The sequence below is a fragment of the Mugil cephalus genome, chromosome 2 (assembly GCF_022458985.1).
Source record: "Mugil cephalus isolate CIBA_MC_2020 chromosome 2, CIBA_Mcephalus_1.1, whole genome shotgun sequence".
Lineage (NCBI taxonomy): Eukaryota > Metazoa > Chordata > Actinopteri > Mugiliformes > Mugilidae > Mugil > Mugil cephalus.
The window spans coordinates 1,619,897-1,643,497 of NC_061771.1; the positions used below are offsets into that span (position 1 = coordinate 1,619,897).

Sequence of the window (23,601 nt, forward strand, 5' to 3'; positions counted from 1 at the left end):
CCTTTTGAGATGAGTGTGTATTGCAGAAGTACATTTTGTCGTATTTCAGGACTGACTACATATGCATGTCATGTGCATGTCATGGTAGTATTGGCTTCATCTTTAGTAAAGTGTTTCCACATGCTGGATGACCTACCACTAATGTGTTGGCAACAGTCTCATTAAGACAATATTTTAAAATGGATGGATTAAAAATTTTATCCAAATTTCCCAAAAGCATACAACTAGACCTCATCAGCATTGATCAGAAATGCAGTGAAAACTGAAGAATAATATGCTCTACTGATACTGATCAGTAGAGCAATGTTGGACATTTTTCAGCAATGGATACAAAATAGTTAATTGAGGGATAAGTGCTGCTCAATACCCGCTGTGCAATACCCCCTTTGGAGTGGCCTAGCCAAAGTCCTGGTCTCAGTCTTGTTGAGATACTGTGGCATGACTTTAAAAAGGCAATTCATGCTGAAAACCCTCCGATGTGGCTGAATCACAACAATTCTGTGAAGATGAGTGGGCCAACATTCCTCCACAGCGCTGTAAACAAACGCATGATTCCAGTTGTTTTGGCTAAGGGTGGTCCAACCAGTTATTAGGTTTAGGGGGCAATCCCTTTTTCACACAGGGCCATGTAGGTTTGGATTTGTTTTCCCCTAATGATAAAAACTTAAATTTACTGTATTTTGAGATTACGTGTGTCATCTTGACTGATATTTAAAGTTGTTTGATGATCTGTCACATTTAAGTGTGATGTGCAAAACATGCCCAGAAAAATCAGAAATCAGGAAGGGACCAACACTGTGTCACTGGTATGTTTAATATTTCTTACATTTGTGGTTTACAAATCACTCTTTAAGAATTTGTCCTCCATCTCAGATACTGTAGCCTCACTGGCTGTGATACAAGGATCAGTGCATTGTCTCTAATTTATGTAATGATTAGTCTGGAATTTTGTTTGTTTGTCTACATTGACAATGAGGAAGGGGGGAAAAGTTAAACACTATGTTAACACTATGTTGCGTGAATGGACTTTACGAGGCGACCGTAAAGTCAAAATAGGTTTGAACCAACGTAGTTAGACACTGCGAGGTCAGCTTGTGAGCTAGCAGTTGTATCCCAAAGTGATTTCAAAGCAACAAATTACTGGTTAAGTTATATCTTTTGAGTGCTGTTTTACTCCACCTACAGATTGCCTTTGTAATGCTCTACTGGGTTGTCCTGATGTTGTTCCAGTACAGTCTCAGCTGCAGTGTGTTCTGTGAGAATATGTGTGTAATCGTTACTGGGCTACGAGGCCCAGCGGCATACAGGCCCGCAGGCTTTTGACTTCATGACAATAGTGAAAATGAACCGAGACCGGATTACACCAGTCCTGCATTCCTTTCCAAACCTTTCTCTCTTTCTCTTTCTCTCGCACACACTCACACACACACCCACACACACTAATCCTGCAGACAGACGAATCACTGAAGCAAGCCAATACATGTCTTGCACACTCTTCTTCAAAGTCCAGTACCGTCTGCATGTGTGCACATGGAGAATGACAAAAGTCTATATGCCAAGGCCTTGATAAGCATAACCATGAGTGGTTTATCAGTCATGCTCCAGCCCTATTGTGGGCCAACTTGGGGGTCCTGAGCCAATCAGCACAGTACTGCTGAGATGGTCTTTTAGTTTAATGGTATTTAGATTTAGCACACGACTTGTATTTATTGTATTCTGTTACACCGTGGGAACATCACCTGTCAGAACCTGCTTGGCACTGTCACAGCTCAGTGTCTCCCAATGAGTGGTGAGTAAATAAACCACAGAGCAGAATGAACAGATAACCCACAGCCAGCGGTTTCAGTGGAGATCCACCCTGACAGCATGCATTAATTAGGGGAGGAGAGCCACCGTGAGTTAAAAAAAGGTCAATCTGGCTTTTGGTCGCCAGTAGTATATGCCTCAGAAATACCTCAGAAGTCTAAACTTGACAGATGTTTACCAGTTTATGGCCTCTTTAGACATTAGCAGGCATTCAATAGTTAAAGACTTCACTGTGAAATCTTCATTTTCTTTTTCGTTTAGTAGTACAAGCACAGTGATGTTTTCACTGCCACACTGCACTCCCTGATGTTTCTGTGCATGTGTCTGCCCATGAGGTGGTGACAAATGAAGACAGGCACATTGTGAGGTGTGTCAATGTGAACATGATGTGTGCAGGTTGAGTGTTTGTGTTGTGTCACAGCCCCAAGTATCTTGTCAGGACTTGTCAGAACAGGTGTCGCAAATTCTGATCCCTCTCTTCACATCACTTCCTCTAGCTGAACCTCTCACACTCATTTTCACATGGCTGGTCTAACATAGATTTTCCATTTATATTATGTCCGTGTCTGTGTACTTATCCATTTTGTTTAAGCGTCTTTTATATATTTTTCTATTTGCTCCTTACCTTTTTTCTTAGCTTTGAGACATATTAAGCAGGTTATGATGACTGAGATATTTTAAAATTAAAGGTACATGTTCTTGATAACAAGTACCTTGCACTTTAACTGTGTAACACACTCAAATGTAGCTCAGGAAACTTTACCCTCAGTCTCTGTTTCCCATGAAGTCTCAGATAGCCTGTAATCTTCACTCCTCTGCAAAGTGTAACACCACACTCTGATTCCACCCCCAGGTTAAAAACCAGTGTCTCCCCTCTTATCATGAACGTTAATATGTGCCTGAACTGTCTGCACAATGCTTTAGAAGATAGAGCTGTAGATAGAAGGATTTTGTGAATACAAAACACTGGAAGCACAGTGATTAACCGTCTTACAGTCTTGGGGCTACAGTTGATAACAATTCTCTCCTGTTCTGAAGTCATGCAAGGTCATGACTGAGTGTGCATGTAAACACAAGCCTGAGCAGTAAACTAGCGATTATCCTGTGCTTTCATGTAGGTATGTTTGGTACTGTGCATGCGTTTTTTGTTTTTTTGTTTTTACAGAGGACACTTGGACTGTCTAAATTTCTCTTGCTGGTTTTCACATAGTACGCAAGTGTTTGAAAAATGTAATGAATTTAAAGTATTTTGTTAAGTATACTGTGCAGTGATATAATAAATCTAAGCACTGACACAAAATCTAGCAATTTCCAAAGCAGCCGCTGTGTTAAACTGACACATATTATGTGAAGTACTATTTACATGTGCAAAATGAAATATATTAAATCTTATCACAGCTTAATTGTGAAATTTCAGTATCATAGGTCTGTCTGCATCTGCATCATTTTTTGTGAGTATCAACCACATTTTAAAAATACAGTACAAAATAAAATGAACTGCATCTATTGTGGTTAGAGAAGCAGCTTTGGGACCATGATATCACTGGTTGAATCCTTTTATGTCCATGGCTGGGCTACTATGAGCAAACATCTAAACCAAACTGCTCCCTGGTCGCTTTTCATGGCTGCCCACTGCTCCGAGAACTAACTTGATGTAGAAATTCTTTGTGTGTGCATGTATATACAATACATTCCTGATAAAGATGATTTGATTAAATTTGTGATTGACTTGTACCATGACAATAGTAGTAATTGTGCCATCTGAAAATCATTTTACATGCAGTAAAGTAACAGCAGTAGTTGTGGGAATGGTGAACCCTGGCAGACAAGAGCTGCAACATTTGTAGTTGCATTCAGTGACTTCAAATACCCACAATAAATATTTTGCATTATTACAACACGGACATCTTGAAAATAAGATTATAATAGTTATTTAATCATTTCATTTTACACAGCACAACTGTCCCTTATTGTATTACACCAAATACAGCATACAGTGCCATTTAGACCTTCACTTGTAGAGCACATCCACACTTAATGTCCTAGCAAGTAACCAGAGAGAGGCCAGCCTAGCATATTGAAATTTCCCTTTTAATTTGACATGATGAGATGCCATTTAAATAATAAATCCTTAAAATGGACCTCAGATATATTTTCCCTTTATATTGTGGGTTATTGTAATATGCATCAGCACCAATAAGTTATGTCTGGCAAATGAAGAAGAATACATTGACATAAATCTGGTTAATGAGTTTTTAAAACATATTTACAAAACCACCAGCATGAATACACTCCGTGTAAACAGGCTAAATATATCTATGTTCAATTGAATCATGTCTTGTTATCTGTTATTTACTGTAAGATAATCTGATTGCATGCAAACCTTTAACGGAACTTTCAGATTAGCCTTTGTGATTTACCAAATGTTTGATGGTGAAACTGAACTATTATAATAAAATCCATACATGCCACCCTAACATTAACACCACAATTTCTTCACGCTTGAATTAAATAGATAATCCAGCATGTTAATCATGCACAGTGAATCAAGATGACTCAGCCACAGCACAGCTTGGCACACTTTTCTCCAGATACACCATGCATATGTATGTTCCAGCTGACCGTGTTAATCTCTGCAGCAGCTCTGCTGATTTGATGAGTGGATGACAAGGTTTTTACAAAGGCTTCACCGTACTGTCACTTTTGATCTGTTGCTCAGTTTAATTGCCATGGAGCTCATTTTTCTTTCTCCAAATCCTTCTAGACTTAATGTTTTAAATGTGTGTGGCAGATGGTGATTTTGACGCGTCTAGTGATCACAAGTTTGCCCATATTGATAACCACTTAAAGGGCAGTATCAAGAAGCTTGTGGCCATATACAGTATTTCCACTTATTTCTGCCATCTGTGCATTTGGCTGAACACGCAGTGGTTTCACAGCTTAAAATAAGACAAAACTGCCAAATAATTATGGTAGATACAAGATCCCTTTTCTGATGTGTTTCCAGCTTAGTGTAGTTGTAGCCTAGACAAAAAAAAACAAAAAACAAATTCATACTGCGCAATTATTGCACTTGTTGAACTATTCAAGATATGGCAGAAGATTTGCAGGAGAATGCAGCACAACCTGCTGTCAATGTTGTTGCATTTCTGTTGTGTCTATGTGGCACTGATGAGGGAAGACGGTTAGCAAGTTGAGACGGCACCCACATGAAACTCAAACAGCACCACCATTACAAATACATAACTTTAAACCTGGCTGTGAACATGTCTATAACAGCTGTAAATTGTGCATTTTAACATGGAGTTTATGGGACTGACTAATTAGATATTTGTTGAACTAAGGTTTTGGCACTTTCATGTTGGTCTCATTTTGCAGCGCCAAAGATATATACAGTATTTGGTTCAAACCAAATGAACAGAACTAAAGTTGTGACAATGACCAAAGAAAATCCCCAGGAATTAATTAGAAATGTCAGTGTCACATTACTTTCTTTCAATCATCTTGGCCAAATGAAGGGCTTTGAGTTCTGCTAACTGCTCCTACAGTTACATACTGTGGGTAGAGCCAGTCTAAAACTAAGACCAGCCTACCTCCTGCTGAACAGAGACTCTATTATGTGTGTGTGTGTGTGTGTGTGTGTGTGTGTGTGTGTGTGTGTGTGTGTGTGGTACCTGACAGTGCACCACTGATCTCCCTCAATTCTTCTTATGGCTATATAACGTAAGAGACAAAATGAGAGCAAAGAGAATTCCCTCCTTTGAGGTGCCATTGTTTCATCTGTCTCTTCACTGTTTAGTCATATTGTCAGTGCATTAAGCTTGCTTTAGTCAAACCACTGAACACTAAGACCCTTGGGAAGATTTCTTTTGATATTCCCTCGCAGTGATGCCTTTGATACTCTCAAGCAAATGTACTCCCTTGCGATTATTTGTGCAAGCTTACCTTACATTCCTGGAATGTTAAAACACTTATAAATATGGGATCTGTAGGTTGATGACTTTTTTCATTTACGCTCTGCAGTTTTTCATACAAAATAAATCATGAGACTATGGCACATTTTTATTTATTTATTTTGTGTGTGTGTGTGTGTGTGTGTGTGTGTGTGTGTGTGTGTGTCTTAATATAAGCCCCTAACTGTGATCCTACTACAGTATATGGCACATAAAATAAGCCTGTGTTTTGTATACGTCTGTCTTTAAATTACCATAATACGTGGATACTCTTATAAAGCTAAGCTACTTCATGTCACATCCTCTGGGTTTATACCAACTTTCTCCTTTTTCAGGTGCAATAGGAAAAACAACACAAATACAACACTGTTTGAAATGTTCAAAAATATTTCTGATTTGTCGAGATTAATGAGACCATGATGGAGCAAATTCGACCTTGGCGGGCTACCATAGTATGATCATTAATGCATGGGAAACCCTGGTTTGGACTGCCAGTGCAGTGCAGTGGTGAAACATGACTTACAGTGTGATATATGTTGTTGGTTTTGATAATCCCTAACATGTTCCTAAGTCTACTACCCTGTTAGCTCTGTGACTTAGAAAGCACACACATATCACAAATTAGCCTTCCATCTTTTCTGCTGTGTACACACATGCACACAGCAGTGGAATGTGGTGTTTTCATTCCCTCGACGTGCACTGTCAATCAGAAATACTTGGCTGTGTGCTGTTTCGGCAGCTCCATCCAAGTTACACAAATTCCACCAATACTGCCCACAAATGTATAGTACAAATGTGCACACATAGACACATTACACAGACACAAGCACAATGTCCCACTGTGGGTCAGATTTATTTCTATTTAGATTTAGACAATAGTTATCGCCAATAATGCAGTTTCTCTCTGTAGTGTGTAAAGCAACTGAAATTCAATAGCTGATGAAAAAGCCCTTTACAGCAGGTCACTCTGTCCACCTCTCGGCTAGAGAATGATTGCTTCTTTGATTGCCCAGCCCCCAGTTCAAGTTCTGTGTAGGAATTAGTTTTACAGTTAGTTTGCTGGCTGTTTAAGTCAGACCTTTCCTGCAAGAGTGGCCAGTAACGAAAACAGAGGATGTACCAGTTCAGAGATCAGGGTTGATGTGATTGAAAGTTCTGGTGCTAATCGTCTCAAGGATGGTGTTTGTGCTGCTATTCCCAGACATACCGGTGGACGGATATTTTCAACTTCCACTGTCCTTGGAATACTTCCTCTCTGTCTGTGTCTGTCTGTCAAGATGGAACCTTTAAAACCTTTAGTCTCAGTCTCAGCATTGCACTTCACACAAATCTTCTACCCCTCTGCTCCTGCCTTCATTAGCTGTTATCATTTCGATGGCAGTCAAGAAGCAGTGTAATGGGACAAGCAACACGTGAACTTTACTTCAAAGCAAAGATAATTCCAGTGTAGCATTTCTAACACAGGTATTGTAAATGAATAAAACGTTCAAAGTCAGTTCTGACATGTGCAGGCGGTGCAAAATCTATTACTACAAACCCACCTGCTTCTCACTTTCTCCTCAGTCTTCAGTAACCTTTCCTATAATTTCCTCCACCCCCTCCCCATCTCTCCAGTAAATGGAGGAAAAACTTCAAAGTGGAGAGAAGCAGGGTGGCCAGTGGTCTAACAACAGCATAATTGCATCATCACACAAAAACAAAAGATCACCAACTGGGTGGCCTTTTAATGACTCCCTAGGCCCCCTTCTACACACTAAGGACCTGAAGCACTTTTATACCTCTGCATATATTGTGTGTTCAGTGACCAGCATTTGCAGAACTGGCAGGTTTAGTAGACTGTTCTTCTTTAAACATTCTGCAAGCCTTACTCACATAAAGAAATTATTTCAAGAACTGATGCTGCATAATAACATTTGACAGGATTTTCTACGATATTTAGAGTGTGCATGGTGGTTGTTTAAAGTCAGCTTTTCATTAGAAAGCCTTTGTCAATAATTCATTCCAGTCCGCCTAGACTGGCAGTGGTAATGTGTCACAGTCTTGTTAGAGTCTCATGACCGAAAGTTCAGTTTTCATGCCCTGCTGTAGCTTCTGTCTGTCCTCATGAACTCTTACCTACAGTACGTTATAAACACTGCTGTTCTATCAATGCATTATTTCGGAGTAAGGAAAACATCTTTTAACCTGTGCAGAAAATTTATCGACATAACTTTTGAAGCTACTCTGCACCACCACTGTATATTCTGTAAACCCTTTAATACAAAGCAACACGAGCCATTTGTGGTTTGTAGGTGCTGCCTATCAGCTAACCGCCTTGTGATTATGCTGATTGCCTTTCCCAAAGTCTTTTCAAAACCTTTTTTAAGCTGTTGGAAACTAAAATGCTAATGCTTTGGCCTTTGTGGTGTTTGCCCAGGCTGAAAATAATAAAGTCTATTCTTTACATACTGACTGTGATTTGACTCATTTCGCATGAGTATGTGACAGAAAAAAAGCCTCGACCTGTGAGCTTGAGACTAAATGATTTTTTTAAAGTTTTTTTTTCCAGGCTCCCTACTGTTCTTCCATCTGTTCCAACAGAGTTAATGTCACCACACCAGCACTCTGTACATAGACTTCATGACACCCCACTAGGCAAATATACATTGTTATATAAACATGCACGCACACACACACACTGAAGGCAAATATACGCCACATTCTTATGCACCAGGGCCGAAGGAATGTAAAGAGACCTTGCTGAAAGTCTGCAGTAAGACCAAATAACTGAGATGCAGCTGGGCTCTCTCAGCCTTCCAGTGAACACAGCATTGTAATGGTACGGCTTCAAGGAATTACTTTCAATTAATATGCCATGTATTTGAGTCATAATTTAGAGCTTAAACCACTTAACTAATTGAATTGATCTATTAAGTAATTTTTCAAGCATTATTCAATTCAATTCAATTCAATTTTATTTATCTAGCGCCAACAAATCGTCTCAAGATGCTTCACAAAAACCAGCCTGCAACCTCCAGAGCAAGACTGAGGGCGACGGTAGCAAGGAAAAACTCCCTTTTAACAGGAAGAAACCTTGAGCAGAACCCAGCTCATATGGAGGGAAACATCTGCAGAAGGCCAGCCAGGTAGAAACAGAGAAGATAGAGAGAAAAGTAGAGCAGGAGAAACAAGATAAACAAACTTCTGTCATAGATACATACATCAAGCCAAAGGAAACATGTAGAATCTAATAATATATCATAAAGCTAATGATCTTATGTGACAGTTTGTGAGTATAACAGGAATCATGGGCAGGTTGGTGAATTGTTCATCTGGGTAGGAGTGGACAACCGGAGGGGGCTATGAAGATTGTAGTTTATGGAGCTCCACAGGTCTGATATTCAGCTCTCCAGACCAAAGACCCTCACAAGAAGATGGAGGGGGAGGGGAGGGGAGGGGAAGGGAAGGGAAGGGAAGGGAAGGGAAGGGAAGGGAAGGGAAGGGAAGGGAAGGGAAGGGAGAGAGTGAGACACAGTGGTTAGCAATAGAAAATAAATTTTAAGAGGTAAAATAATAAGATATTAGAGGACAGGAGCCAGAGAAGAAAGAGGAGAGGACATGTCCTCCGTGCATTCTCCCCCTGCAGCCTCGGCCTATAGCAGCATAACTAAGGGATGGTTAAGTCCAGCCCTAGCTATAAGCTTTGTCAAAAAGGAAAGTCTTAAGCCTGGGAGCTGGTTCCATAGGAGAGGAGCCTGAGAGCTGAAGGCTCTACCTCCCACACTACTTTTAGAAACTCTAGGAACCACAAGTAGACCTGCACTTTGTGATCTGTTGGGACAATATGGTACTATGAGGTCTTTCAGTTATGATGGAGCTAGGCCTTTCAAGGCCTTGTATGTAAGGAGGATTTTAAATTCAATTCTAGATTTTAAAGGGAGCCAATGAAGAGCAGCTAAAATGGAGTAATATGATCTCTCTGACTAATTCCTGTCAGTGCTCTTGCTGCAGCGTTTTGAATCAATTGGAGGCTTTTTAAAGAGCTATTTGGATAGCCAGACAGTAATAAGTTACAATAATCCAGCCTGGAAGACACAAATGCATGAACTAGTTTTTCCGCATCACTCTGGGAAAGGATGTTCCTAATTTTGATGATATCACGAAGGTGAAAGAAAGCAGTCCTGGTCCCCTGCTTTATGTGAGAATCAAATATAACACCAAGGTTTTTCACAGTAGTACTGGAGGCCAAGGTAACGCCATCCAACAAAACCAGGTGACTAGATACTCAATATCTGACATGTTTAGAGCCAAATACAATGACTTCTGTTTTGTCTGAGTTTAAAAGTAGAAAATGAAAGGTCATCCAAGCCTTTATGTCTTTAAGGCATGCTTGGAGTTTAACCAGCAGATTAGTTTCATCTGGTTTCATGGATAAATATAGCTGGGTATCATCTGCGTAGCAATGGAAGTTTATGCCGTGCTTTCTAATAATATTGCCTAAGGGAAGCATGTATAATGTGAATAATATTGGTAGCAGCACAGAACCCTGAGGAACTCCGTAGCTTACTTTGGTATATATAGAAAAATTGTTGTTTACATGGACAAACTGGAATCTGTCTGACAGATATGATTCAAACCAGTCTAGTGCAGTTCCTGTAATCTTGATCACACTTTCAAGTCTCTGTAGTAGAATATTGTGATCAATAGTGTCAAATGCAGCACTGACATCTAGCAGGACAAGTATAGAGACAAGTCCATCGTCTGAAGCCATGAGGAGATCATTGGTAACTTTAACCAGAGCCGTTTCTGTACTATGATGAACTCTAAAACCTGACTGAAACTCTTCCAGACCATTCCTGTTTAAATGATCAACCAACTGATTGGCACCAACCTTTTCTAAAACTTAGAGAGATAAAAGGAAGGTTGGAAATTATTTCCTGGTTTCTGTTTCTTCTGCTGCTTTTCTTCCCTTTATCTTTTGACGTGCTTGTCATACAACATTTCATGGATCAAACTACTCCACTACTACTAGAATAAGGAAGAAAAATTAAGTTTGAGATTAAGTATGTATTTAGTCTTTAAAATATATGGACAATATTAAGTGTTGAGTGTTAACACTGACATTAAACAAAAGGCTCTAATAAGATGAACATGCCCCAAAACATTGTATATACATACATCTATCAGGCATGGCATTATGACCACTGGAAATAACATTGACTATCTTGCAATAATTCAATGTTCTTGGCCTGGTATTCATTCATGTGGATGTTACTTAGAGATGTAGCACCCACCTAGATCAGACCAGGCACCCTCACCCCATAGCAATGACACTCCATCCACAGCAGGATGCAGCCTGATACAGACACACACGCAAATGGTTTGGGAGCAAAAACATGAACAGCACAAGGTGTTGACCTGGCCTCCAAATTTACTTGATCCCAAACCCAATATCTATGGGATGATCCACAGAGGCCCCTCCCCTCAATCCATAGGACCCAAAGACCCACACTAACAACATTCTATTCCCAGACATCACAGGACACCCTCAGAAGACCCATGTCCATTCTCTGATGAGTCACAACTGTTTTGGAGGCACAAGGGAGACCTAAACAATATTAGGAATGTGGTCATAATGTTATTACTGATCAGCAATTTTTGACATGGGTAGTGGTTCTGCCCACTGTCAATGTCAGTGAATTCATTCAAACATATCAGATGACATTAACTAAGACAATATAGCCTCCTTATCGTTGTCAACTTAATTGAGATAACCACAACTACAGATGCATTGCAATAATATAAAAAATAAAATGATAAAAAAAACAAAAACAAAAAACAAATAAAACATACAGATCAGAAAGAATGTACTTTTTCCATACAGAAAACAACTGGGATTTACATAGTTGACTAACGCATACAACGGATTACTAAAAGACTCTGATGGGACCAGGTCCAATTTAGGTGGTTATGTAAAACATATTTCCTCTGATTGGGCAATTATCAGTGAAATAAATAGTGTCCAGGTAAAGGTAGCAAAAGATTTAAAAGAGTTTAAATCTTTAAATCATTACATTTAGAAGCTGGAAAATGAAATGAAACATTACACACACCTTTTATTACCATGACAGATAAAAATTTCCACAGTGCAAAATGCCTGTTGAGTAATCTGTAAATAAATTCATCATTCACTGATATACAGACTACGTTTGCCTCCATCCTCATATACTCCTTTCTTTTGTCTTTGACCATTGTGTCTGTGGTGCAGTTTGGTAGAGGGTATTGTTTAACTGTAAACTTAAAATGGTGTTACTCTTGCATATACATAGTGCACGGTATAGGAATGCATTCTTCTTCAAAATGCATTATGCTTGAAAATCCAGTTAAGGCTTAGACTTGAGCAGATGGATGGCATCGGGATAAAAATTGTTCTTCAATCTCCCAGTTTTTGTCCTCAGACAGCTGAAATGGCAGTTATTGCCTCCAAAGTCCGTTGGATGGTGTGGGGCAGTGGAGAGCAAACCCACGTTACCATGGTGTTCAGGTGTTGAGTACCTACATAACAGGTTCTGTGAGATGTCACTCCCAAAAAGAAAGTGTCCACTCTTTCCACCTCAAAGCCACTGATAATAACTGGATTTGTAATTTAATTCTGCAGCAGCAGGACTTAGTTCATGCCCATGTGCCTTATTGGTTTATAACCAATAAGCTGGCTGTTTCTGAGATATATTGGATTTAGTGTGAGTTAACAGAGGCAAGTAGTGCAGTTTTTGTCAATTTCCACAGCCCATTTGTGTACTGCTTTTCTTTCTGAATAGCACAAGATGAATGTGGGAGCTGTGTGAAAATTTACAGTTAAGGTGCAAAGATTCATGGTTGGATAAAATATTTAATTAGTTTTATTATGCAGACTGCCCAATAATGGAAGACAACTGAATCATTAATGTTAAATATTATGGTCTAGATTTTCAGTATTGTCTTATGGCTATTGGTATTTTCTTTTATTCTGTTCACATGACATGTTAACATATGTATTAAACTGTTAAAGACTGCAAGATAAGTCTTTGGTTCAGTTTGGAGCAGAATGACCTGAGTCTTCTGGTAATTAGTATTAGATCTAATCTACAATTTATGGGTGGCTTTGGCTCAGTAGGTAGAGCAGGTTGTCCACGAACCGAAGGGTTAGCGGTTCAGTCCGGAATGTGCCAGACACTGAACCCCCAGTTGCTCCCAGTGGAACTGGCACTGGTGTGTGAATGTGTGTATACTTGTGTGAGCGAATGGGTGGATGTGTCTCTGACTGTAAAAGCGCTTTGAGTACCAGTAGGTAGAAAAGCGCTATATAAAAGCAAGACCATTTCTCCATCTCATATAATAAGAGGTGCACTCCAACAGATTTAGCTAAGTTCACTGACCCACTAGCTAAAATACATCTGCATGCCAGTAAGTTGATAAGATCAACCTGACAACCAAATACCTATTCTCACCCTGAAACACATACAGTTTATACCCTCCAAAATATACAAATCAATATGATTTTATAATTAAAAGGTCAATGGTATGTTTCAAAAAAATGAAATCGAAAGAACAACAAGAAAATACAGACTGTGCAGAGTTAGAGCTTCCTCTAGAGACTCCTTGGAGACTTTATATGTTCTCCAAGGCCCTTAGCCAGCGCTTTCTGGTCATCTGAGATGTCTGCAGACATCTTTTCTCCAGCAAAGGCTCAGCAAAAATAATAAAAATGCCAAAAAGTATAAAACTAGATATAAATGTAGTGGTGATACTCATACTAATACTGCCCTGTCCAAACCCTTCTCAAGTTTATAAAGGGATCTGATTGGTTTCAAGATTGTCTTATTTGCTTCAAGTAAGGGAACCAACGGATCTTATTTTAGTGTTATGGGTCATTAAGACTTTGTAGACATTAATCCCAAATCAGATGGTACATTTCATGTCACCTCATAACCCTCTCATCTAATTTCCGACCATCTTGACTTTTGCTGCCTCTTAACTTTTTGACTTTGTCTGCCTTCCCTCCAGTATCATGTCTAATTATCGAAGTCAGTGTATGCCTATGGGGAGCTTCTCAATACCTCCTCATCAAAGCCTCTGTTTGTGTTTGCTTGTTTATCTCTGACTGCTATTCTAGGCGCTCTCCTGGAGCCTTGATGAGACACCAGCCTCCAATCCCTATGGAGGCTTATACTGTAAACTGTCACTGCACCTCCAGTCATCCAAAACCCACATTATGATTTTGTCTCTTTCTGCTGCTGTTGCTCTAGGTTTCTTCCTGTTAGAAGGTATTTTATCATATGTCTTCCTCTAATTTTCCACCTTTTTTGTACAAGGTACATTTTCTTATTGTTTTATGTTGGCCTTTTTCTCTGTGATGACAACCACCAATATTATTTCTGGAGGAGACCAGGAGGATTCCTTCAGTTGTTCACTAGAACTAACACCTCATAAGGCCTTGAAAGATCTACTATATTGGAGCGTGGTCGTGCTGAGAAATGAGAACTCTCACTTGAAATGTGTGTTTTCCAGGATGGGGCTTGTATTTTGAGGAAAAAGATAAAAAATCGCCTAGTGTTGATGTAAAAAAGATGAATCTGGCACTATGTGTCTGAATTTAAAGTGTCACTGTGCAGTTGTATTTTACTCCAAGAACTAGTGCCTCTTCCTGTTGCTGCCCTTAGAAATTACCTTGTTCGTGAGGTTTTGCAGATTATACATCAAGAATGTGTGTGTGTGTGGCGGTAAGCACATATTTTGTGATGGCGATCAGCAGCAGTAGTTGTGATAGTGTGGCATTTAGTGTAGAAATTGGACCCTGTTTTGCTTGCGTCTCTCTCACTGTGAGACTTTGGTTGCGCTCATGGCTGAATACTTTTTTGGTGTAGGACAGAACTCCTAACACCACACAGGTCTGTCTGTGACTAGAAGTTTCTTGCTGTCATAGTATAAAAATCCACCTAGTGTAGAAATCAAAAATAAGTGTATTTTCTCTCCCGAGATTGTTTTTTTTCCTCTAAAAATAAAGTGTATAGCTTGTAGTGGCAAGAACTCGTTAATGACTGACTTGCTGTGAGCTGGTTGCTGGGTACTGTATGTCTCTACTCTCTTTTGTACCTTTCTTTTTAGTTTTGGAGAAAACATATTGTCCCATTTAGTTTCAGTTGCAGGGGAAAACAAATATTCTCTATGTTCTGTTTCTTGGAGGTGCCTAAGACTAGGTGATGACACAAACAAAAAGTATTGCGGGGTGTAATGAAAACTATTTTTGTTTGTATTTTTGGTCACATTGTCTCTGTAAATGGGGCTATGTACTACCTTATACAGATACAGGCTTCACAAATATCCACTATTCATTTTCTATTACCCCTTAACCTCTAGAAGCTGGAGGGCTGGAGCCTATCTTAACTAGTATTGGTTGAGAGGTGGGGCCCTGGATAGTTTGCCAGTCTATCATAGGTCGAACACAGAATGACACACCTACGGCCAGTTTAGAATCCACAATTAACTAACACGCCAGAAAAAACACATGCAAGCAAACTCCACAGAGAAAGGCCTCAGTTTGAATTTGGACCCAGTGAGAACCATCAATTCTAAACACTACACCATGACGCTGCCTGTTTCACAAATAAAATCCAGCCTAATGTTGTCACTGCTCACCAACTGCCTCTATATCTTCTGACGTAGCTGGAGTAGGACTCCATGAATTTGAAGACTAAAGCAGCAATGTCGTTTGATACTTTTTTTCATAGGACCACAGACAATTTCTGTGCTTTCGTCAAAAGAATGTCGAAAGAAGATGTCAATGAGTCCTAAAAAGTCCATATGAAATAATTGGGTTCACTGGAATAAAGACTTCATTCACTCAAAGCAGTGTAATGTGTGGAAATAAATGTTTCAAGCACTGTGTCGTGTTTGTTTAACCTCTGATCTCTAACCTTTGATCCTGACTTGATGTGTCACAGGTGCCAATATGGATGAGGCAGAGAAGTACAAACAGAGACTGGAAGCCATTGCTGTGAGTGCACACACATGCACACGCATACACATGCACACACACACATATATTTATATTCACAATGAAAGAATGAGAGAGCTAAAGAGACTATACTGTAGGAGCTCTCCATATCTCTTAAATAATTTGAGTCAGCCGGGATGTCCCTGGTTCCATGAAAACACTTTCACTGTAGCATTATGGGGAATAGAGTCTAATGCCCAATGTGTATGCTGACAGTGTCCCTATGACAAATGGTTGCATGCAATCATTCTATTCGTTTGCAATTTACCTCCTTCATTTCCCTTTTTTAGGAGAAGCGCCGGCTGCAGGAAGAGCAGGACAAAGCCAGAAGAGAGATGGAGGATGAGAAGCTCAGGCTACAGCAGCTCAAGGTCTGACACTCATAATCATAATCTATCTTGTCTCACTCATTCAAACACACATACACAGCCTTAATTTCACTCAGCTAAAATCCTCTGTGGGCTCATTGTATCTTGTTAGCAAGCATATTCCCTCCAAATTTATTTCTGTTTCTAACATACTTTCCCACACATACACACACACTACAGATGAACTGTAAGTTCAACCCTCCTCATTTCCTGGTTCCGCCAGCCTGTGCAAGGTTAGAGGCAAGCCTTCCTTTGCTGAAATCAGTTTTTATGTGAGTGTTTATACGCTCTACAAGTCACAGAGCTGCTCTATTGTTTTCACATCACTTCCAGACTGCCGTTCCCACTTCCTACTCCTCTGTGTTATGCTGCCCTGGGGCACATTCTTCAAATTTCGGGAAAATTGTGCAGCAAGTGGTTTTGTGTATTTAGGTATGCATGTGAGCCAGTGTGGTCATAAAATTGAATGTTTTACAAAGACTCACTACATCTGTCCGTGCGTGTGATTTTGTGTTCAGTGGTCCACACGTGAATTGCATATTTGAGATCAATTCATGTTGCAACAGGCTTCAAAGATTAAATCTTACATGATTACTGAAGTTTGCTCTGTCAAGGGAGCTTTTAGTACATTCATTACATTTGATTGACTAAAACCACAGGGTAGATGCAAGGATGTGATTGGAGGGAGCAGCAACTTATATGCAGCTCCTGACCTGCAGGGAACTTTTGAGAGTACTGTGTCCAGCACAGGGAGGTAAACAGAGCCAAGCCTGTTCTTCACTGCAGGAGAAAGTACAGAGATGGTATTGTGACGCTTATAGTTAAGTAGGTAGCTACAGGCGGTTACCAAATTTTGGATACATGAGGCCACATGCTGGAAGGGAGTGGTACATAAGGAACTTGGAGACATCACTCCATACACAGGAGAAGAAAGTGTAGGTGGTGCTTTGTAGGAGATTTTAATGCATTTGGACAGATATTATTTGATCCTGTTTTTACTAGATTAGACTTACTAATAGCTCACTACAGTATATTTCCACAAGTCTTGGTCAGCTACAGAGCAGCTTCACCAGTGACAAGAATTTGCTGTCTGGCTGAAGGTCACTTTACTGTCTGGCTCAAAGGCACTTTCCTAGCACAGATGCTTGCTGAAACAAGCACTTCAGCCAAGGTCACCTGATTACAAAATACCTACTAAGTCACCCTGTAGTCTGTTTTTAGCCCTGACATACAGCAGAACTGCTTTATTATACTGCGTGAGTGAATGAAAAATGTTTCCTCTCTGTGTTTCATTTTTGGCAGTTAATGGCGTGTCATTGTAGAACAGCTGCTAGCATACCAGTTTTTTAGTCTGAGTGAAATTTATTTGTCTTTAACAACTTCTTCAACAAACAGCAATGAAAATTCATTTTCAGAGTGAATGACCTGCTTTGTTTGATGAGCCTGACAAATGGCATGGAAAACCCTGACATTATAACATCATTTCCATGTCACTTTTATCATCAGAATGTTCCCTCTGATTGTGCTGTGATATATCACCAAACTAGTTTATTTAGTATAAAGTATGCCCAGCTTTAGTCGGCACAGAAAATTCTGTTAAAGTAAATTGTATTTACATAGTGTCAAACACTTTCCACATTGTGTCAAGATGCTTTATAGAATCCAGAGCCTGAAACCCCCCAGAGTCACTAAGGTGACAGTGTCCTAAAAAAATCCTAACAGGAAGAAACCTTGATCAGAACCAAACTCATACAAACAGAAGAGGGAAACAGAGCAAAAGAAAAGGAAGCGGTGCGGGAAGAGAGAACAGCAGAAGCAAGCTAACTGAGAGCATCTAAGCAAAATATACAATAAGCGTGGCATAAAAAGCAATATCTTATCAAGAGTATGTGAGACTAGATCAAGCATGCTGCAGAGCAGACTAGTTAACTGACAAGCAGTTATTCATGACCTTAAAAAGGTGCTGGAAAACCTGCAATATGGCTGAATTAAAGTAATTCTGCAAAGATGAGTGGGAAGGTGACCCAAGTAGTGTATTGCCGACTTGAGTAAAAGTGATTTTTTTTTTTCTTTCTGAAAGTTGTTTTCTAATTCACATTCACAGCAGTCAGGCATGCAATACAAGACAGGTACTTAACTGCAAAGGACTCCAAGCATTTACAAACTTTACTTGACATCAAGACCTCAAAATACACCAACCACAACCTCAGTAATGAAGACCCCTTTCTATGTGGCAGGTGTTGCCATCTGTATATGTACCCATTCAGTCATCCCTTTTATCTTCACTCCCCTTTGAAACTTCTCGATCTCTCCTCCTCCTTTCACTCACTTTCCATCACTAGCCTACTGCGATCAATCACTACATTCGCGCAGAATTCAACTCTCTGCTATCGGTCTCTGTTTACCTTCTTTCTGCAACTGGTTTTCTTGGATGTTGTGAAGCAGAACTTTGTCTAGTTTAACTCCCATTAAGGCACATATATGCCAAGGAAAAACGATTTCCAGTTGGTGTCTTAGTCAGATAAGAAGTCCGATATTAGTTAGAGTAACGCGTTCACATGCCCTTAGGTTGGGCCTTAATCAATTAAGGTATTAATTCGTTTTCTTCCCGTGCACATAAACGCCTCCTCACTGTCACGTCTGTCTCTGTGTACTTCTTCTACTGGGTTGAACAGCCAGCCTAGGCTGAGCACTGCTGCCACCTAGTGAATGGAGGCTCGTTTAGTGTTCAAGCATGAATAAAAACACCAAACACACTGAAAAGTACCCCCTGCCTCTCACACCCCACCATTTGAGAAGTACTGGGAAAACTCCTCTGTTGTCGTTCGCATGAGCAGAACTCTTGTAAGCTGCAAGACACAGGCATGGTCTACAGTGGCTTCTGTAGCTTGATTGTCACCTATGTATTGTGTACACCTATGTGGGATCTGTCTGTAATTGTCATGAATACAAACGCACATCCAGCTTCTAAAAGGTTTTTGATAAATGTCAAGTGGGTGGCTAGAACACGAATGAATGTTAGAGTGCTGCAAAGTGAAACAACAGCAGTGGAAATGAAACATTATTTAGTATGAAGCTTAAAAGGATTTTATGTTTTTGTTAGTTAGTGTCTGTTAGACACTTGTAACGGCATCTTCAGAAGATGATGTTCAAAGTGCAGTCAATTCAACAAAGTATTGAGATTTGCTCCCTTGTTTTTATAAAACATGAAAGCACCGGGTTTGGTCTTTGGTCCATTAAGAGGGAATGGCCAGTGGCCTCAGGAAGCTATTGAGTTGACTATGTGATGGTGGAATAAGACAAGAATAAAATGTGCACACACGTGCTATAAATTCATGTTTCCATTTTCCCTGTGAGATGACTGAGAGGGAAGGTGGCGATATCAACTCCCAGGTGTTTCTCTTTTTCCGTCTGTCACCTTTCTTTCTCACCTTCATCAACATTTCCATTTACCTTCCTCATCTCATTTCCTCACTCTGTTCATGTCACTTCTGTATGTCTTCACTCCTGTCTTCAGTCTTTGTTCTTTCTTTTACTCTCTCATAAGCACTCCCTTGTTCTACTAATCTTGACATTAACTATTTATGATTTACTCCACAGCAAGTAATACTTTGATATTTTAGACTCACATAATCATCACTCAGTAATCCCAGTGTTTAAATGCGGACCACACCACAAAGCCTTAAATATTTAAGTATGCTGTTGTTTAGTGTCCCACAATGGATGTACAAAGCTGTTAAAAAACAGAGTGTAGATGGTAGTGCAACAGCTCCAGATAACAAACACAAGCTTTAAGCTTGAACTTAACATTATACTAATGGGAAATCCACCATAACCTACATTAATTTGATCATGTTTGGAACTACAAGAGTGCTATACCATATGTTAGGATTTGGGGAACAAAAGCCACTAATTTCACTTTCTCATAACTCTAATAATTATTCTGTTTTTATATGAAGTGCTTATATCCCTTTTATTCCATGCGTACACCACATGTCAGTTTATTTCAGTTGGACATTCTGTTGCTAGTAGCGACCACTTCCTACTAGTAGCAGTTACATAACAGCGATTGTTAGTAGACTTCCAACAATCTGTCAGCAAGTAGATACTGCCAGACATCATTTATCAACTCTCAGCACCTTTACTGGACAATCACCTGTAGGTACTCCAACTAAAACATTTCTGTTTTTAGGCTGTTCTTTTAAGCGTGTGTTAAATGATACTTTTTGTGACAGTCTAAGCACTAACTATGCTACTAATGTTTCTGTTGATTCAGTGCTAGCCTGCTGGTGATGGTTTGTGTTTTGCTTCTTATTTGTGCTACAATTGATAGACAATGTCTCTCTCCCAGTGCTAACAAGAGTCTGTACAGTAGCTTCATTAGTCATTTTTTACTTATTTTTAAACAGACTTTCTTTAAACTTTCATTCCATTGGTAGTATTTATTTGTTGTATCCATGGTAACAGAGCTTTAATGGATGACATCGATCACACACCCCACTTACCTGAAGAGGTAAGACGGCCGTACCAGGGCTGCAGAGCCTGGGCCAAGCTGAAGGCTATGCTTTAGCGAAGAGGTGATTATGGGAAATGTATTCTCATTGGCCAACAACACTAAACAAACTGGCTGGACTAGTGATGAACAGTAGTATCCCCAGTATCCCTGATACTAATGTGGATTTACTGGGCTTGTACAGAGACATCGAGGCAAGTGGAAAAGGGAAAGATGAGGGGATTGAACTATTTATTAGCACTAGGTGGTGTAACCCTGGGCATGTAACGAAGAAGACGAGCGTCACTTCGGCTCAGGTGAGTGAACATCTAAGGAGGCTTAATCCAAGGAACGCAGCTGGTCCAGACAGAGTGTCCCCATGATTATTCAGGGACTGTGCTTCTGAGCTGGGAGAGCCCTTTCAGCATGTACTTCCCCCCTGCAGTGGAAGACATCCTACGTCATCCCTGTCCCTAAGAAGTCAGATCTGAGGGAGTTGAATGACTACCACCATCATGAAGACCATGGAGAGGCTGCTGCTCCATCACATCAGGCCCCAGGTCTGGCATGCCCTTGACCCACCTGCAGTTTGCTTATCAGGAGAAGGTGGGAGTGGAGGATGCCATCCTCTACCTATTTCATCAGACTCTCTCACACTTGGACAGGGGCAATGCTGCTGTGAGGATCATGTTTTTTTTTTTTTTTAATTACTTTTTCAATGCATTAACACCATCTTGTCTCTGTTATTGAGGCTAACAGAGATGGGTGTGGACTCACTTCATTTCCTGGATAGCAGACTATCTCACTGGGAGAACCTCATGTCAGGTTGGGCAATTGCATCGGTGGCAGATGCAAGGACCTTGAACAAACTCTGGTCCATCATGAACAATGTCCACCACTCTACATCATAGTCAGGCAGAAACACTCATTCAGTGACAGGCTGCTGTTTCTGTCCTTCTCCACGGATAGGTTGAGGAGGATGTTTGTCCATCAGGCCATAAAACTACTACTATTATTATTATTTGTTGTGTTATTATTCTATTCTATGTGATGAAGTATTTGGACACTGGATTTTCCTTGGGATAAATAAAGTTTCTATCTAATCTAATGTTTCTATAATTCTGCATTTTTGCGAATAAATTTACCACTGGTCCTCCATCTGACAATCAGAAACTAATGCCACTAAACTCAACATCAGATCAAATTAACATTAACACTGATCTTAGCAAAGAGGTGGAAATATAGTCTCTCCAATTTTGACCTAAAGTTTGCTAAATAACAGGTTTACAGCAAAAAAATGTGAAACAATTAAGCTACTGGGTCATCTACTTTACTGCTTACTTTCTCTCTTCAGAGGAAATCTTTGAGAGACCAGTGGCTGATGGAAGGAGCTCCCTTGTCCCCAACCTCTCTGGATGCCCTGAGCCCTCGTTCCCCTCTGCAGGGCACCCTGAACCAGGAAATGGAAAATCAGACTGACAAGTACATCCAAAGCAGACAGAGCATGAGTGAACTAATTTTTGCTTTTTGTTGTGTCTGTACAATTAATATATAATTGATATTTGCAGCATTCACTTTGCTTTTCTAGCTTTCTTGTAGTGCGAGTGATTCAACTTGCACATTTGCTAAATGGGACTAGACTGTCGTTGTCCCTGTAGACTACACCTCAAAATACTAATCTAGTCCTTCCAAATGTCTACACCTCTGACTCACTTTGCAGCAAAACGCTTCATACGTGGAAGAATTACATCTAACTTTCATAAAATAAGGACGCAATAATACTCCTACTGCTGATATTAATAATCCAACAAATTAGTTTGTAAAGTAAGAGGACATTGGTAGCAAACATGATGAGTTTTTTTTTGTGTCTCTACAATTGTGTGTCTGTCTCAGGTCACAGTCAAAGAATCAGCAGTTATCAGAGGAGCAAGAAAAGGTGAAGGAAGAGATGGGGTACAGCCAAATGGTGAGCAACTTGCACACACACACACACACACACACACACACACACACACACACACACACACACACACACACACACACATTTTTCAAGTGACTCACTCTATAGAAACAAAATGTGGTGAGATCTCTGTTGTTCTATCTTCTTCCATTAGGCACAAATTTCCCACAATTTCTCTGTGGCTCTTTTCCATGCGTAATGCATTTCCTCTCTCAATGTAGCTTTCATGTAGCACCTCTTGTTCAAAGGCAGGAACTTTATGAATGCGAGCAGTCCCATTACACAAACAATACAGCACTTGATCCTCTCTGGAATTATTGTTTCACCTCAGGCCAAGTGCAAGTACTGTATGTTTACCTCCCCTCAAAGAAAGACTTTATAGTAGAACAAAAGAAATGTGCACCCTCTTCTAATGTCTGCTTCAGGGTCTTTTAGTAAAGCTTCTGATATATATTCATATACTATTCATTTTAACTATGGCTTTTGGCATTCAACTAAAATCAGCTAGAAACATAAACAGAGAATTCCGTTTTTAATAGCTTTTATAGCCACTTAATCGTGTTGCTTGTAAAAGTGGAGAGTTTAATGTTTGACCTTATCCTCTGTGTGAAAATTAAGCGTGGTAAACAAGTCCAGGCAGGAAAGCTTTGGGTTAGTGGGAGTATGAGAGTGATTGACAGCTAATAATCTAGGAAATCAAATGCGCACATGAAGATATTTTTGCATAATGCTCACTAATGAGGTAAGGAATATGATGATATGAGGAGGTTCTTGAATCTGGAAAAACACACATACTTGTAATTGCTGTCCATCATATTTATCGTCACCTTTTTATTGGCTAAAACAAAACACTCAGCAGTAGCAGCAACAAGAGCCTCGGTTCAGTTCTGCTGAGACTGAATGGAACTCGAAGATAAGCTATAAATCACCTGTGCTACAAATGTGAAATTATCTCAGTAGTACAAACCAGCAATCTCTCTTTTCACCTATGTGACCATTGCATCGAGCTA

General features: G+C 39.9%; 1 protein-coding gene across 4 annotated transcripts in view; it reads left to right on the forward strand.

The window, feature by feature from the left end:
• palm3 (paralemmin 3) overlaps positions 1-23,601 on the forward strand; it is a 35,263-nt gene that overhangs the window by 6,047 nt on the left and 5,615 nt on the right. For 2 of the 4 annotated variants that reach the window (XM_047578722.1, XM_047578723.1), the window contains exons 2-5: positions 15,719-15,771; positions 16,062-16,142; positions 21,986-22,113; positions 22,525-22,597. In XM_047578722.1, the coding sequence (XP_047434678.1) occupies positions 15,727-15,771; positions 16,062-16,142; positions 21,986-22,113; positions 22,525-22,597 (327 nt within the window). In that variant the 5' untranslated portion in view covers positions 15,719-15,726. Of the gene's footprint in view, positions 1-15,718; positions 15,772-16,061; positions 16,143-17,455; positions 20,302-21,985; positions 22,114-22,524; positions 22,598-23,601 lie in introns of those variants that run through there. The other 2 variants (XM_047578725.1, XM_047578724.1) reach the window with 2 other exon arrangements.